This window comes from Mesocricetus auratus, unplaced genomic scaffold (genome assembly GCF_017639785.1).
Source record: "Mesocricetus auratus isolate SY011 unplaced genomic scaffold, BCM_Maur_2.0 Super-Scaffold_100007, whole genome shotgun sequence".
Lineage (NCBI taxonomy): Eukaryota > Metazoa > Chordata > Mammalia > Rodentia > Cricetidae > Mesocricetus > Mesocricetus auratus.
In genome coordinates, this window is record NW_024429191.1 from 93,590,296 (window position 1) to 93,608,109 (window position 17,814).

Below are 17,814 nucleotides of genomic sequence, written 5' to 3' on the forward strand. Positions count from 1 at the left end.
TGTGTGTGTGTGTGTGCGCGCGCGCGAGCTTGTGTGTGTGTGTGTGAGAGAGAGAGAGTCTGTGTGCGCGCGCGCGTGTGTGCAGGGTATATGTGCGGAGGGCGGGGGACTGCGAGCTGGGGGCGGGGATGTGGTCTGCTGGGAAAAAAGAAATGTTTAAAAAAAAATGACTCCGTTCCAAATCCCCAGTCCTGTGTCGGGGAGCCAGTTCTGGCAAGGTGAAGGCTGGGCTCGGGATGGGGGCGTCGCGGCTGCCCGCCTGCCCACCCGCCCGCCAGCAAGGCCAACGCGGTCTTCGCTGGGAGAGGTAGGTGTGGCTGGGAGGACCAGGGGGTCTCACACCGCATGAGCAGCGCGAGCTGCACTGGAGTGCGCCCCCCCCCCACGGGCTGGTGAGGGGATGGGGGCGCAGGGACCCGGCTCTGGGTGCGCGGTGTCTGGACCCATGCCTGTGCGTACCCTTCACGCGATGGGGAACTGACTCAAAGTCAAACACACCCAGGCATTGCCTCCGGTCGCCTGCTGGAGAGGACGCGAACTTGCAGACAAAGCTGGGCTTCCCCTGTACGCTCGCGGCTCCTGAGCCTGAGCCTGGGTTCGAGGCACTGTTCTCAGACCCGGGGACCCCAAGTTGTGGCAGTCTCCCTTCCCGTCTTCCGGTCCTGCTGTTCTCTGAACTGGAACACAGGACCAGTCTGGGGACCCAAAGGCCCGCGGGCCCCCTTTCCTCCCCACCAATGCCACTCCGTGCCAGCAAGCAGGAAGGAAGTCCCGAGTGCCAGTTAAGGACAGGCAGGTAAGAACCAGACACTGTGCTGAACCGTGGCCTTGACCTGGGTGAAGTTCCAGAAGGAGGCAGTGGCAATCAGATCTGTGGGATCGGAAGTCATAAGGCACAGGGCAGTGGAGACATCTGTCACCGTCAAGGATTCAATCTGAAAGCCAGAAGGCAAATCCTTCGTGGTAGGCTGCTCGTGGATGGTTGAGGTCGGGACAGAGGGCAGGCTTGCCCTGTCTCGAGACACCCAGAGACTTTGTCTTGTCTGCAGTTGTTCAGGCCTGGCATAGATGGCGGGAACTCTTGAGACCAGAAGGGGCTGGCTGACCTGAGGCAGATGAGGGGGGTGATCGGGAGTAAGATGTGGAGTCCTGTCACCCAGGAGGTGGCTCCCCTCTTCAGCTTTGTTCCTGTTGATTTAAAAGCTTTGGAGGTGCTCACTGGCTTCCAAAGCCTTGATGATCTGAGTCCCATCCCTGGGACCCACGTGGGGATGGAAAGGACTCCTGAAAGTTATCCTCTGACCTCCTTCTCTCTCTCTCTCTCTCTCTCTCTCTCTCTCTCTCTCTCTCTCTCTCTCTCTCTCTCTCTCTCTCTCTCTCTGTCTCTTTCTCTGTGTGTGTGTATGTGTCTTTCTGTCTTGGGCGTGCACACACATGCATGCATGGGAACACACACACAATAATAATACAAAAATAAAAAGTCTAGAAAATAAAGTCAGACGTTAAGGTTCAGTCATGGAGGCCGTCCCTGGAGTTCAGTGTTGGGGTGCCTCCCGGGCAGGAGGTCTTACCTCCCATCTTGGTTAGGGATGGAAAACTGAAGGTCTTAGAGGAGATGGGGGACAGTGTGGGTTCATGTCCCAACATCACTCAGTCCCGCCTGGCTGACTGCTGCTCTACTCTCCGGAGGCCCAGGCAGCTGCCCGGGAGGTCCAGGTGGGACAGGCAGAGGACGTTTCTATTGGCTTTCACCTTCCCCTCAGTACACCTCAAGCACATGATTGATACGCTTCTGATTTATATCTAACTTACATAAGACAGTTATATAAGACAGGATTTACAGTGCACATCTATGAGTGCACACCTCGACTCTACCTTTTACTAGAGAGGGAAGCAGCGGGAAGACCTCGGAGCTGCCAGGGGGAGCAAGCAGCCAGGCTCACAGGCGTGCTCCGCTCTCCCGGCCTTGCTGGCATCCTCATCCATTCCTCTTCCCTTCTCTGCTCTCGATGCCCGTGCTGCGACAGCGCGGTCCCTGTGCCTCGCAGCCTCGGCCACTGGAGTCCTGCACGCTGTCATGTCAGGGGCCAGGCAGAGCTGGCTGGGCTGAGGGCGCAACCTTCTCCAGCAAGTTCAGATCCAGCTGCGCTCACTCATTCTTCTCTCCAGCACTGGGGACTGAACTCAGGGCCTGGGAATGCCAGGTGAGCCCCCTACCACGGAGCCTCTTTGGGGCAGTCTCATCAGGTTTCCCAGGCTAGCCACTGTCTGTGTAGCTCATCCAGGCTTTGAACTTGAGACCCTGCCCTTTCCCCAGTGGCTTACGGGTCCTTGTCGCTCCGCCAGGCCCCGGATCCTTTCTGAAGCTATCAGTGCCCCCTGGTGCTCTGCAGGTAACCTTTAACACTGTGTGGAAGAAAACTCACTTGATTGCACTACCTGCCCTTGAGTCCAGAGCCCAGGGAGTATCGGATGTTCTGGGTAGAACCTTCTGGACAGTCACTCGGAGCCACTGTGCAGGTCTTGCCACTACGGGGGACATCTTGGGCCTGGTGAGTCTAATCTCTCTTCACAAGGTCAGTTCTGCTGACTCCCGCTAATCAGCTCGAACCTCCTAATCCGTCCCCAGGAACCCCAGGAAACACAGCCGCTGGCTTGGGAGAGGCGGCTGCCCGCCATTGTGGCCCCTCACCTGTGGCCTTCTTCGGCAGAGTTGGTCTTCGGGGGTGGGGGGATGGGGCAGCTGAGCCATGTGCACCACCCTCTTCCTGCTCAGCCTGGCCATGCTGTGGCGCCGCAGATTTGGCAACCGGGTGGAACCGTGAGAGACCACTGCGTATCGGGGTCGTGGGTGGGAGGAACTTTCAGGGAGGGCTACAGATAAGCCGCGGGTGATCAGGGGTTGCCTGGGCCTCTCACTGGCCTGGGAGGGGACTTGAAGGGCACCCAGCAAGGGTCACTCTCAGAGCAGGTGGTGCGGGGTTGGAGTAGCCGCTAGACCGTAAAAGGAGGGTGGGACAGAGGCTGAGCGCTGCCTACACATTCTCTTGCCTACTCTTCCCTTCCAGAGAGCCCAGCACAGTGGATGGGGCAGTTGTGGGCCGCAGCTCCGACGCAGACTTTCAGTCTTCGGGCAGGTGAAGGACAGTCAGGGGTGGGGAAAGTGGCGCCAAGGAAGCTACTGGTGTGCGAGCGTGTGAGCCTGTGAGCGAGTGAGCGTGCGTGTGTGTGTGTGTGTGTGTGTGTGTGTGTGTGTGAATGCTTGCTATAGTCACTCCTTGTGTGGTGGCCAGGTTAGGTGGCAGAGGGGACCCTTGCCCCCTTTTCTGGACCAGAGCTGTGTTGTTTCGCTTTTGTGATGGAGTGTAGGACAGTCCCCAGGAGGGCCTTCTGTGGAAGGGGCAGGGAGCAGGAGGAGGAGGCAGGAGCTGCTCTGGGTTGATTTGCTCCCTTGTCCTTGGCCCTCCCTCCTCCTCCTTCCCCTGCCACCGACCGACCAGCTCTGCCGCTCAGTTGCCTGAACCTCCAGTAGGATTCGCTGTCCGGTCCCCAATAGAAGGCGCAGGAGGAGCATGACATCACCAGCACTGAGTGCCATTGGCTGGGCAGTCCCCGAGGGCAGGACACTGTCTCCAGTGGCCAGAAAGTTAACTCTTCCCTAGGTGGAAGCCATGTGGCCTTTGTGGGGTGGGAGTGGGGAGCAAAGTTGTGTATTCTTCTAGGCTGTTCCTTCCCGGGCTTACCGAAGTCTTCTGGATAATAAGGGGCCTCTGTGCCCCCTCAAAACACTAAAAAAGTAAAGCGCTATCAACTTAGTTCCTATGTGTGAGACATTATGTGCCTGCCCATGGACCCCCTAGCATGGGAGACATCTTGAGATCATCTCTCATTCCTAGTGAAAACAAAGGGTAAAAAAGGTCTCCAAGGGCTCTGGGAGATTCGGGGCCACAGGAAGGAGGGTGTCCTTACTGACTGGCCCTCAGTCGGTGTGGGAGGGTAAATATATACCGTGACCCCTAAGGCTGGAGCTGTTGACAGTGGTTGCAAGGCTGCTTGGAAGCGCAGTGGAACTTAACTGCTGGGCCGGTGCTAGCATGCTAGTGTGAGTGGTGCTCCTGGGATGGTGCTCCTGGGATGGTGCTCCTGGGATGTGTGCTCCTGGGATGTGTGCTCCTGGAATGGTGCTCCTGGGATACTTTTCCTGGGATGGTGCTCCTGGGATGTGTGCTCCCGGAATGGTGCTCCTGGGATACTTTTCCTGGGATGGTGCTCCTGGGATACTATTCCTGGGATGGTGCTCCCGGGATGATGCTCCTGGGATGATGCTCCTGGGATGGCGCTCCTGGGATACTTTTCCTGGGATGGTGCTCCTGGGATACTATTCCTGGGATGGTGCTCTTGGGTGGTGCTCCTGGGATGATGCTCCTGGGATACTATTCCTGGGATGTGTGCTCCTGGGATGTGTGCTCCTGGGATAGTGCTCCTGGGATACTTTTCCTGGGTGGTGCTCCTGGGTGGTGCTCCTGAGATACTTTTCCTGGGATACACAGCCAGTGGGTGCCTTTGTGTTTCCCTAGAACTTCCTTTCTCTTTTCTTCCTCTCTTGTTTTATTTTTCATTTGATTGTGAGACGGGGTCTCACTACGCTGCCCTGGAACTTGCTACGTAGAGCAAACCGGTTTTAAACTCTCAGATCTGCCTACCCCTGCCTCCTGAATTGGGATTAAAGGCGTGTGTTACCAGTCCCATCTCCCAAACTTTTCTTATGCAGTAATTCTCAATAACCGTAGGCTTAGTAGGATGTGGCTGTTTCTTTATAACCACTCAGTAATGGCTGAGGAGATTTGAATGGGGGGGACCAACTGGCTTCTAAGTAGCTGTCTTGCCTATAAAACATAGGCCTGGATTCCCTGACCAGAGAGAAAGGCCAAACCTAGGGACCATCTGGCCAAACGTAGTCTGGTTACCTCTTAACTCCTTGGCACCCAGTTACCTGGAAAAACTAATCTGACAAGGAGGAGCCAATTGCTGGTGGAGGCTGCTGCAGGGCTGGCTAGGGAGGCACAGAGGAAATAGGAGAGAGAGGGGAGGCCTAAGCACCACAAGTTCAAGGCCTCCATCTTCTGACTCGAGCGTTTTCCCTCTGTTCAGGGAGAAGGAACCTGTGAGGTAGGCCCTCACTTCTTCAGGCAGCTCAGCTCTGGAAACTGTGACCCACCGGCCCAGACAGGTAAAGGCAGGACAGGAGCTCTGGAGGGCAGAGGGCAGGGCTGCAGTCCAGCCATGGGGCGGGGTGTGTGTGTGTGTGTGTGTGTGTGTGTGTGTGTGTGTGCGCGCGCGCAAGTGTGAGTGCTTGTGAGATTGTGTGCGTGTGTGTGTGTGCGCGCAAGTGTGAGTGCTTGTGAGATTGTGTGCCTGTGTGTGCGCAAGTGTGAGTGCTTGTGAGATTGTGTGCGTGTGTGTGTGCGCAAGTGTGAGTGCTTGTGAGATTGTGTGCGTGTGTGTATGTGTGTGAGTGTGTACGCGAGTGTGTGCGTGAGTGTGTGCTTGTGAGTGTGTGCGTGAGTGTGTGAGTATGAGTGTGTGCGCGCGAGTGTGTGTGCTTGTGTGTGTGGGTGTGTGCGTGAGCGTGAGTGTGTGCGTGCGAGTGTGTGCTTGTGAGTGTGAGTGTGTGCGCGCGAGTGTGTGTGCTTGTGAGTGTGCGTGTGTGCGCGTGTGAGTGTGCGCGCGAGTGTGAGTGTGTGTGCTTGTGAGAGTGTGAGTGTGTGTGTGTATGGTTTGCATGGGAGGCAGTCTGTAGCTCTTACAGTCACTGGTGGAGGCTGAGTGAGGGTGAGTTTGTCTTGTGCTTGCTACTTAGGTAGGCCTCAGGCCACAGGGCAAGGGCTGGTTTGAAGAGGATCAGGTAGGGTTCTGATTGTGCCTTCTAGGCTTGGAGATGAGGTGGCAGCTGAGCTACGACATCCTGAGGGCAGTCTCAGCTCTAAGAGAGAGGCAGTGCTCTGGGATGCACCACTCTGAAATACACATCCCAACTCTGGGCATTGGAAGGGGCAGTGAACCGTTTTGGCTTTTTCCCTCCCAGCTGGAGTCCTGGTTCACCCACCATCCCAGGAGGATGCTGTGGGTTTGGAAGCAGCAGCATCAGGGAGAACGGGAGGAGCAGCCATGGAGAGGTAGGCTCTTCCCTCCACCCCCCAGGTCTGCTCCTTGACAGGCCGTGACTTAGGGCTCCCGAGCAAGGCTGGTGCTGGCAGGAAGAGCATGGATGCTTGTGCTTCCTGGGCTCCCACTCCCGAGTTCCTGCTCTGAGGAGAAGGCGCAGAGAGAGGGACTTTCCAGGCTCTCTGAGGCTGACTTCAGGGAAACCCAGCATCCCAGGCGAGGGCCAGGTGCAAACAGAGATCAAGAAGACTTGAGGATCAAGGAAAGGAGAAATGATAGCCTGAGCTTGGTCATCAAGGGCTCCCCGGTTTGTTCTCTTATCCAATCCTGACCACAACCCACAGATAGCAGTCCTGGCGTCTATGGTACACGCTCAAGAAGACACAGGGAGAAGTCCAAGCTCACCCCCTACTCAACTTTGCATCTGCTTGTCAGAGGGGGGCTGACCTGGTTATCTGTCAGCGCAGGAGCTGTTTGTTAAATCCCTGTGGTCTGGGGCTGTGTGGTGTCACTTTGCTACGGTGATGCTCATTCCTGTGGCATCTGCCTCTTTTCAGACCCTAGAACTCAGCCCGTCATTGGCTGCTCTCCTGAAATTATCAGTAAGAAGGGCCAGCTGGATCTGTGGCATGTCTGCCTGGCGCTGGATGGGAGCGAACACCAGCTTGTGTTCCGAATGTGCTTTGTGTCCGTGTCTGCGTGCACGGGTGTGTGCGCTCCAAATGAGTGGCGGCGTGGGGGAAGGGAAAGTGTGACACCCGTTTTTGTCACTGTGCTGACTGCTCAGTAACTCAGTGGCGGTCTCCCTTGCCCCCAGCTGCTCTGCCATTTCTCTCTTTACTGTCCTGCCCGGTCCAGAGCCACGAGATAAAAGCACATTTCCGCTCCCGCTCCCAGATCCAGGCTTACCCTGTGGGCAGCTGCTCCCGACTGTCTGGGAGCCATTCATCTTCAAAAGCCACCCCTCCCCATGTAACTCTCTTCCCCATCCAGCTCCCCACTGCCGGCCCAGCAGTAATACCTCCTCTGTCTGGCCAGCCTCTGCCCCTGACAGTCAGGCGGCAGAAGACAGTCCCCTAGACAGCAGGGTCTCGGTGTTGCTCCGGGTCAGTGTCAGAGGAGAGAGAGGGTGAGAGACACAGCAGCGGAAGGACCCACTGTTGCAGGGAGCTACCCACTGGGCGAGGTGGCTGGTACTGCAGGGAGGCTGGCGTGGGTATGTATACAGGCAGTTCTGTGGGGGCTGTCCTCCGTAGGGCACAGAGGTGCGTGTGTGTGTGAGAGTGTGTATGTGTGTATGAGTGTGTGAGAGTGCATATGTGTGTGAGTGTGTATATGTGTGTATGAGTGTGAGAGTGCATATATGTGTGTATATATGTGAGTGTGTGTATATGTGTGAGTGTGTATGAGCGTGTGAGTATGTGTGTGAGTGTGTTGAGGGTGCATATATGTGTATATATATGTGAGTGTGTGTATGTCTGTGAGTGTGTGTATATGTGAGTGTGAGAGTGTGAGTGTGTATATGTGAGTGTGTGTGTGTGTGTACACTTTGGCTAGGGGAAAGAACCTGCCGAAGTGTCCACCTGATTCAGGTCATGAGCCGGTCCATGGCCAACTGTCTCAGGTCCCATCAGCCCGTTTTTCTCCAGGGAGGCACGCACAAGCTGTTGTCCTAACGACAGGACTGTCAGGCTGATGGCCAGAGGGCAGTGTTCCTGGGGACCCGTCTGTGTTCTCTGAACCCAGCTTTGCATTCATTCTCTAATCTATTCACCATGTTCCTGTCATTTCATCTTTGATTCTGGCCTCTGCCATTTCCAAGTTGCCCGCCTCCTTCCAACGATCCGAGAAATTGTCAGGCCAAGGTCACAGAGGCACCAGGGCTGGCTGCCAGGCCAGACCCACTTCCCACACACGGGACAGCACCTCTTTGCCACACTGTTCTGCGAGCCTCCTCAGGGCTAGGGTGGGATGGGAAGGGGCTGGCTGGCGTGGGGGATGTGACTCCCTGGGCCCTGGCAGCTGGGGCGCCATGTGGGCCGGGAGGGAGGGGCCCTCTCCCCCAGGGAGCAGGCTGGCTTTGGTGGGAGCAGACTGTATTTACACCTTCCCCGCACACCCTGCCCACGCTCCGCTTATTCCCAGGGCCTCTCCCACCCTGGCTCTCTGTACACTCTGCCCATTTGTAGCTCCTGCTGCATCAAGTCCCTTCCCTCGTCTTGGAACTCCTCTAGAGAAGGCTCTCACGGCCCAGGTGCCCTCCCTCACCTGGAACTCCTCCACAGGAGGTGCCCACTTCACAGATGCCCTCCCTGAGCCCGCTAGCTCCCATCACACAGGTCGAGGGAGGATCTGTAAAGTATGAGGCAGTGTCAGTTAATTCCTGGCCATGACACTGTCCTCACAGAGGTTGAGTCTTTTCCTTTCCCATTTCCTTAGAAATAGCTGCCGTTCGGAAATGGGAGCAGGAATATTTATGTGCTTGGTGGACAGAAAGCTAAGGACAACTGGAGGGACAGGACTGAGACCAAGAGATGGGTGCTGGCTGCTGTGTGGGGTGCTGCCTCTGACAGGGGCAAAAACAGGGGCTGCCACCCTGTCCTCTGCGCCCTCGGGTGGGGTGGGTTGCAGCGCGTCTCTGGGCTCCCGGCTTCTCATCCCTACGACGGAGTTAGTAGCTGTGAGGGTGAGACATGTGAGCTGTCCTTGACCAGTGAGCGTCTGCAGGTCTGACTGAAAATGACTGCTCAGCTGCTGCGGCTCTTCCCCTCCTCGCCCCGTAGCTCCCTTTCCCCTCTCCACATCCAGCAGAGCCGGGTGATGGGCGAATGAGAAGAGGCAAGGGGGCGGGGGGGGGGACTGGGAGGCTGTGGTGGAGGGCGGGTGAGAACACCCGACAAGGGCCTCCTCCGTGTGCAGAAGGCTGTCTGAGCCCAGACACCTCCCTGTGACAGGCTTCGCTTTCCAAACCAATCCTAGCTGCCCTGCCGAGGACAGGAGCCCATCACCCTGATACCTTCCCTCCCTTGTCTGAATGCTAATCTCTCTGCTGCGGGGAGAGCCTGAGTGGCAGGGAGAGCCTGAGTGGCAGGGAGAGCCTGAGTGGCAGGGAATAGGCTGCTCTGAGCCTGAGCCGTGGGGTGGCCAAGGGCAGCAGCCCGGGCAGGCAGGGTGCTGCTGGCTGCTGCTTTCGGGGCTGACACTCGGGACTGCTGCCAGTCCCTCCTGGAGGCTGGGACATGAGCAGAGATCGGATGAGGAGCTGTGGTGGTTTTAGCAGCTTCTGCAGCTGCTGCTGTCCTGGGCCGCCGCCCTACAGTGCAGAGAAGACTCTGGGGGGGGGGTTACCCACCCACCACAAATGGGTAGAGCGTGTTTGCATTCGGAGCATGGCAGAGTGCGGGCCAGTCCCAGGCTACGTGAAACCTGGGGGCCCAATTTGAGACAGGCAAGAGCAGAACAGGGTACTTCACTTCCCTGGCTCCGTGGGCAGCCAGGGCTCTTTGGAGGGGCTTTGCTGTTAAGGAGAAGCTGAGCCCCTGGGCGGGAGGAAAGAGCTGTTTCTTTGTGAGACAGAAAATGAGGAGAAGGGCAGAGCGGCTATGCTGAAGCTCACATTAACAGATGCTGAGGACGCTAATAACACTGTTAATAATGGCTAATATGGATCAGACACTTATTATACGCCAGGCACTGTGCCCAGTGCCTTATTTATAAGCGCGGTCTCATTGATGGGGCAGGAACTGTTGTTAGCCTCATTTACCTAATAAGGAAAGTGGAGTTCGCAGAATCTATCCAAGGTCACAGCTGGCAGTGAAGCCGGGACCGGTGTCTCGGAACCGGGTGCCAAGGCTGATGGTAGAGGGGCCTTGAGTCTGGAGATGAGGGCGTGAAGAGGGCGTGACCTACCTAGGAGGACACTTGGACCTGCCTGCCTGCCTGTCTATGCAGGTAGCCAGGGTTGCGGGGGTTTTCTGTTGAGAAGTGAGGGATGAGAAACAGAGAAATGGGTTGCTGTTTTCTCTTTGGGCACATGTCAATCGAAGGCAGGCCAGACGCTGGGATGGGAAAGGCTAGTCTTAGCTCGACAGCTGGGGACAGCAAGGACAGCCCTCCCCCCCACCTCCTTAGGGTTCATTGCTGCCACTGAAGTGGGAAACCGTGGCCCCTGGTGGGGATGACAGACAACAAGGCCATCACTCACAGTCACTGTCACTTGCCACTCAGTTGCCTCCTCCAACTAGGGCCAGGACCCTGGGGAGAGGGTGACAGCCAGCAGCCTAGCTGCAGAGGGGGAGGGGGAGGAAGGCAGCAGCTCCGGTTTGTTTGTTTACCAGGGGAAGGGTGCAGGGCATGGAGCCTAAGAAGGTGGCTGCAGGGATCCACTGACCTACATTAGGACCACAGACCCTCTCCGTGAGATGCCTGTGCCCCCTAGTGGGGGGTTAAGATGGAGGCCTCGCTATGAAAATTCAGACAAACAGAAAGGGTTTAATGACAGACTCTGAACATGGGAGCCAGTCAAGACGCCAGTCTCATTCCTATGACAACACGCGCGCACACACACACACACACACGCACACGCACGCACACGCACACACACACACACACACCACGCATAGGCAAAAAGCCATGTGAGTTAAGCACTGAGAAAGCATGTATTCATCTGACTGCTTACTTACAAGCACGCAATGGGAGACCACGACAGACAAACATCAAGAGGTGCCGGGAGCAGCAATGACAGCCACTTTCCCTGGCCCCGCTGCTTAGGACCGCGGGAGGATCCTGGCCAGGGAGCCAAGTTCCGCTGGCTCAGCTCTGCCAGCTGGGAGGAACTCTGTTGTCTAGACCAGCTCAGCTTCCCCACAGCTCAGCTTCTCCCCACAGCTCAGCTTCTCCACAGCTCAGCTTCTCCCCACAGCTCAGCTTCTCCCCACAGCTCAGCTTCCCCACAGCTCAGCTTCCCCACAGCTCAGCTTCTCCACACAGCTCAGCTTCCCCACAGCTCAGCTTCCCCACACAGCTCAGCTTCCCCACAGCTCAGCTTCCCCACAGCTCAGCTTCCCCACAGCTCAGCTTCCCCACACAGCTCAGCTTCCCCACAGCTCAGCTTCTCCACACAGCTCAGCTTCTCCACACAGCTCAGCTTCCCCACACAGCTCAGCTTCTCCACACAGCTCAGCTTCTCCACACAGCTCAGCTTCTCCACACAGCTCAGCTTCCCCACAGCTCAGCTTCCCCACACAGCAAACGCCTCAGTTCTGCGTGGCCTGGTGATGGGACGTGAAGGACTAAGGACCCCAGGGCACAGCTGTGAGATGAAGGGAGGCGGCAGGTGACCTGCAGGGGCCTAGATGATCCCCACGGAGGCAGACTGTGGCCGACTGTGTCCCGAGGTGCCGACACAGATGAGCCTATGTGACGGGCGTTTATGTTGCGTCCTCGTGCCAGGATACAAAACCAGACTCGCAGCACCTGTCAAATCCAAGCAGAAACTGGACAAGGGATAAGAAGCAGGCGTGACAGTGGGTGCCACAGACAGTGACCCGGTGACTGTCTTGGCCTCTGCTCAGGGACGACACCTTGTCTGGTGCTCAGGGAAAGGACACTAGGGCAGGTGGAGAGACACGCGTGACGCTCGTGGGGACGCACAGAAACAGAAGCAGCGAGGACAATTCAGCAGGGTACAGAAAACACAAGACAAGAACCAACAGACAAAAGTAAACTGAATGTGTGTGAAGACTGGATAGGACGCCGGCCAGGCAGGTGTCTGAAGACGAATGTTCGGGCTGTGACTCAGTGGTAGGGTGATGGGCTAGCATGTGCAAAGCCCGGCCGTTCAGTTCTTGGCACCGCACACAACTAACAAGCGAACCCCCCAAACAGGCTCGACACTGCGGTGCGCTCGGGAGCAGAGGCAGGTGGATCCCTGAGAGTCTGAGGCCAGCCTGGTCTGCAGAGTGAGCGTCAGGCTAGCCAGGGCTACATAGTGAGACCCTCTCTGGAAAACAAAATAAGTATCTAGAATAGACATGGCTCCGAGGTAAAGGTCCTGTGCTCTTTTGCAGTCTGTTGCAGATCTGATGCCCTCTTATGAACTTGAAGTTTCTCACACGTGCGTGGTGCCCATGAGTGCATGCAGACACATATGCACGCACATAAAAGTAAAGGAATAGTTTAAACACTAGAATGAGGAACTTCTACAGCTCAGGGCCTGGAGAGCTGGCTCAGTAGTTATTATAGGTATCTCTGCCAGGAGACCGGAGTCCCGTTCCCAGCGCCCACACGGCAGCTCCCAACTACCTGTAACTCCAGTTCCAGGGACTCCGACTCCCTTTTCTGGCCTCTGGGCACTGAACTAACATGCACCCCCCCAACCCACCCACACGCAAAGAAAAATAAAGTATTTATTAAAAGAACTTGAACAAAAAAACAAAAACAAAACAAGCTGGGATTTGGCGGCGCATGCCTTTAATGCCAGCACTTGGGAGGCAGAGGCAGGCAGACCTCTGAGTTCAGGGTCAGGACAGCTAGGGCTACACAGAGAAGCTCTTGTCTTGAAAAACCAAAACCAAAGCAAACCAAAAGTTTTACAACTCAACAATTAGTACAATTCTTAAAAGGGGGGAGGGGAGGGTGATCGATAGAGGCAGACTGCAGATTGACTCGGGCCAGGGCTAGATATGGGAACTGCTTGTAAAACCAACAACAAAGGCATGTGGGCTCCAGGGTGGCAAAAGGCTTTGAATCTTTTTGGGATTACGCTTATATGCACGTGTTTGCTTAGTGGACGCCAGCAGTGCATTTTGGATCTATTTTACACCTCAATAAAGAGGCTTACAGGGTTAAAAGCAAAAAACTCGAATGCAGACCTAATCGTTATTTGCTCACAGTCTGGCAAAAAAAAAAAAGCAAGATATAAATAAACATGGCACAGGCCTCTAATGCCAGACACCAGAGAGGCTGATGATAAATTCAAAGCCAACTTTAGTGAGAGATCCTGTCCCCCAGCCCCGCCCCCCAGAAAAAAGCAAAAGGAAGGCAGGGGCGCTTGTCTTGCTTGGATGAGCCCTGGGTTCGATGCCTGGAAGGGAGTGGGGGGGGGCAGAAAGGTGATTATGATGGAGAGTGGATCGGGGCTGGGGAGACAGACAGACAGCTCAGCAGTTAAAGGACGTGTTGCTCTTGCAGAGGGCTCCGGCTCAATTCCCAGCACCCACACCAGGTGGTTCACAACCATCTGACACTCGATGGCCTCTATAGGCGTGTGCACACACAGTGCAGGTGAACACAGGCAGGCGTGCGCACACGCATGCACACACACACACGCACACAGATATAGATATTAGAAAAAACCAGTGGGTAACCAAGTGAGACGTAATGCAGGCATCAAGAGCTCCATCTGTGGTACACTTACTTCCCGCCAGGCACTGCGTAAGTGCTTCGGATACACAGGCTTAAGACAATCGGTCCTGTGGGGTTCATCCTCCTCCTCCCTTGCTGTCAAGACGAGGCTAGAAACGGAGCAGTGGCGCACACCTTTGATCCCAGCAACAGGGCCGCAGAGGCAGGAGGATATCTGTGAGTCCGAGGCCAGCCTGGACTACAGAGTTCCGGGACAAGCAGAGCTACATAGCGAGACCCTGTCTGGCAAAACAAAACAAGAGCAGACAAACAAACAAAAAGAGAGAGACACGAGGCTCGAGGGAGGTGAGTAATGGGCCCAAACTTATCCAAGCTGGGTTCAGTCGCACTGGGACTTTCCTCCAGGCTGGTCTGGTATCAGAGCACATGCTACACCACCTGCCACAGCAAAGGGGTCACCAGGAAAACCTGGAGCCTGACTCAGCATGGCAGCTGAGAGTACGCACAGGAGGTGTGTAAGATGAGCTGGGATCTCATCTTAAACAGAGAGAGAGCAGAGAAGGGGGGAACGGGAAGCCAAAGCAAAGGGCACAGACAAGCAAAGCTTACGCAGTGTGGAGAAGGCAGGATTTCTGGGAATGCGGAGACTGTATGCCCAGGAAACAGATGAGGTCCAGACAATGTTTCAGATTCTTCAAACTTGTTTATTTTTAAAAGATCCGTGTCTAAGTAGAAATGTTACAAGAGGAAACGGCTTCGCGGATAAGGTGGGTGAAGGCTTGGCTTCTTCTAGGTGTGTTTTGTTTGTTGTTTGTTGAAACAGGGTCTCCTTGTGCAGCTCAGGCTGGCCTGGAACTCACAGAGATCCACCTGCCTCTGCCTCCCGAGAGCTGGGATTCAAGGCATGCACCACCTTTCGAGGCTTCTTGGGGGGGACTCTTTATGAAGACATGGGGAATGTCACTATCATTTGTTATGACTGGGAAACTCTTCACGGAACTCCAACTTGGAATGAATTAAGCAATGGCATTTGTTTCTTGTATCTCATGTTCTGCATGTCACTGGAACTTTCAAGGCATAGCCTACGTACAGAAATAGGAAGCATGGGGGCTGGAGAGATGGCTCAGTGGTTAAGAGCACTGACTGTTCTTCCAGAGGTTCAATTCCCGGCAACCACATGGTGGCTCACAACCACCTTGAATGAGATCTGGTGCCCTCTGCTGGCATGCAGAAGATTGCATACATAATAAATAAATAAACTATTTTTTAAAAAACTTAAAAAGAAATAGGAAGCGTGAAAGCCCAGGGTTTCGGGGCTGGCTATCCGGGCAGCCCGACAGCAGCCTCAAGCTCTCCTTTCTTCTTTCCAGTCCGTCCTCAGAGGCATCGGGCTCTTGCCTTGAAGGAAGTCTCACAGATCCCAGAGGGCTGTAGCAGGCCCAAGCGCCCCATCTCTACAGTGTCCCAGAGTCAGAAGAGAGGCTGCTGTTTTTAAAGACTTTAAAGAGTTGTACTGGAGACGACATGGAAGAAGACCAGCTTGCAGGCCGCCGCCAACATGCCTGCATCCGGACATCCTCCCTGTGAAATCACTGGTGCCACCACTTCCAGTGTGAGCAGCCAGCAACCACCAACCCTGCTTCACGATCTTATGAATAAAATCAAAGATTCCCTTGGGATTAAGAAGGGGCCTCCAGTATTTGTAAAGGCTGCTTTCTTACTGCGGGTTTCAGACACCGCGCGTGCTACCAGGGGCTGCCCCAGCGCCGCGGGTCAGCGGCTGACACCCCCACCCCCACCCCCACCCCCACCCCCCACCCCCGTGCACTCTTGGGTTGGGTCTCTCAGGGCACTGGGGCCACGGTCTGCTTGCGCGCTTCCGACACTTGGCACTGGACTGCGGTTCTGCACGCGGTCGCAGGGATCCCCTCGAGTCTCCTAGACCGGCTACAGGGCTCCACTGTGCGCATGCACCACTCGGGTGGCGCAGGATCTCGGCAGCAGGGTGCAAATGAGATCACAGTAGCGTTAGCACTCGGTTCTGAGCAGCTCTGTCCTTGGCTGCTCATTCAGGGACTCTGATGCACTCTTTGAAGCTTCTCCAGTTATTTCTAGACTGCCTACACAGCTGCGCCTCATGCGAGCTCCGGCACAAGGCCTCTTCCAGTCTGCTCCAGCCTGCTGACCACTGCCCAGCTTGCTGGTGGCACCCACACTGGTTGCTGCATGGCTGTCTGTGGCCGGTCCGGGACGTACGGATGAGAAACTGTGCGCTGTCGGGTGGGAATCCCACACAAAGCCCCATGGTAGAGTGAGTAGCTAGGAACAGTGGCCTCTCTCCACACTAGGTGGCAATTAGCCGCCCCCCACCCCACCCCAACACTGCTAGATCCCAAAGCCTTACACAAAGTCAGTCTTACACAGAGTGGCTCCTACAGACGCCCCCACTCTGCCACCGTGTGGCTCACGCCAAGAAAGCAGGTGCTGGGCCTTCTTCAGTCAACATTTTTTTTATTAGTCTCCAACCACCTCTGTAAAGACAGAAAGCCTGCATCTGGGGACCTGGTTCAGTTGGCAAAGTACTTCCTGCACCGACAGGGGACACGAGCCCAGATTCCCCACCCGGGGCACTCACATAAGAAGCCAGGTGCGGGGCAGGAGAGAGGGCTTAGAGGTTAAGAGCACTGACTGCTCTTCCAGAGGACCTGAGTTCAATTCCCAGCAGCCACATGGTGGCTCACTGCCATCTGTAATGAGATCTGGTGCCCTCTTCTGGCCTGCAGGCAGACATGGAGGCAGGATGTCGTATTCATAATAAATAAATAAATAAATAAATCTTAAAAAAAAAAAAAGAAGCCAGGTGCAGGGGCTGGAAAACGGCTCAGCGCGGAAGAGCATTTGCTCTCCCAGAGGACCCAAGTTCTCGGAAACCCAGTGTTACTTCACGACTGTAACTCCTGGTCCAGGGGTAATCTGACACCCTCTTCTGGCCTCCGTGCACAGACATACATGCAGGCACAGCACCTCCCCGCCCCCGCACAAAATAAATAAACAAAATGGAAGGATAAACTGAGTATGGTGGCGTGGGCCTGTAATCCCGACGCTGGGGAAGTGGGGGCGGTGATCTCTGGAGCTCACTGGTTGGTCAGTCTAGACAAATCCGAAAAAGCTCCAGGTGTATGTAGGGAGAGACTTTTTTTTACTACTAATAAATAATAAATAAGGTGGAGGGTGTTTGAGAACCCAAGTTGATCTCTGACCTCTATGTCACCTGCATACATGGTCACACCCATACTTAAAAAAAAAAAAAAGAGCCAGGCGGTGGTGGCGCACGCCTTTAATCCCAGCACTCGGGAGGCAGAGGCAGGTGGATCCCTGTGAGTTCGAGGCCGGGCTGACCGACAGCCTCCAGAACAATACAGAGAAACCCTGTCTCGTAAAACCAGAAAAAAAAAGCCCTCTTCTGTTTTCCCTTTCCCCTTAGGAAAGTACTTCCATATTAGATTAGTTCACTCACGGTACCGAGCAACTTAGTGGAAAGCATAAACCCCTCAGGCTGAGATCAAACGAAGTCTGCCAGATACCAGCGTGACTTTAAACGGTAACCTCATCTCTCATTATGTATTTCTTCATCTGCCCAGCTTAGTAGATTGTGAGGACCAACATGTAGTGAATGGCCACCTGGCAAATGCCATCAAGTACTGACTACCCTTATTGTCTTGTCGGCAGAAGGTCACGTGCCCACAAGTTTCACAAAGCAGCTTTCGGGCAAATTCTTCCCAATTCCCTAGGCAAGCCTCAAATGAAAGAACTTCGTGTGCTGGGAGAAAAACGCATTCCTCCTTTCAGTCTTGAACAAACTAATCAAGGGTAAGACAGGCAAATTCATGGGCCCTTGCTGAATAAATTAGTGGCTATTTCTCCTTGGAACATTCTGTGAGAAGACAGCCAAACATGAAAACCAGCACTGCCAGGAAATTAAGAAGGAAATATTAAGGGCCCTCCCCCCTGCTCATGAAGCATTCACAATCAAATTAAAGGAGATAAACATAAGCAAATATGGTCATTAAGAATATGTGTTGGCAACAGATTTCCACATTAAAAAAATGGTACAGGCTAAATGCGGCAGAGCCCCATTTGAGGAGAACGGGCAACGGGTAAGAGTTATCAATACAAGGCCTCTGAGCTTGCACATTTAAACTCGTTTCTAAAGACGTGTAAGCTCCGGTCCGGCCTTGCTATTTTTTTTTAAAGATTTATTTATTTATTACATATACACCAGAT

At 54.9% G+C, this 17,814-nt stretch overlaps 1 protein-coding gene across 8 annotated transcripts; it reads left to right on the forward strand.

Moving 5' to 3' along the window:
* The first annotated feature begins 327 nt into the window (after nucleotides 1–327).
* LOC101833147 lies at nucleotides 328–15,226 on the forward strand. Of its 8 annotated transcripts, XM_040750090.1 has the most exons (7): nucleotides 328–796; nucleotides 1,482–2,204; nucleotides 2,394–2,552; nucleotides 3,069–3,137; nucleotides 5,152–5,230; nucleotides 6,086–6,176; nucleotides 14,901–15,226. In XM_040750090.1, the coding sequence occupies exons 2-7, from the start codon at nucleotides 2,010–2,012 to the stop codon at nucleotides 14,962–14,964; spliced, it is 657 nt and encodes a 218-aa protein (XP_040606024.1). In that variant the 5' UTR covers nucleotides 328–796; nucleotides 1,482–2,009; the 3' UTR covers nucleotides 14,965–15,226. The 8 variants fall into 8 exon arrangements, 6 of the variants coding, with proteins under 6 accessions (XP_040606024.1, XP_040606028.1, XP_040606025.1 ...); XM_040750094.1 differs by lacking the exon at nucleotides 328–796 and having other exon boundaries at nucleotides 1,391–2,204; nucleotides 2,347–2,552; XM_040750091.1 differs by lacking the exons at nucleotides 328–796; nucleotides 3,069–3,137 and having other exon boundaries at nucleotides 1,391–2,204.
* Nucleotides 15,227–17,814: the final 2,588 nt, after the last annotated feature.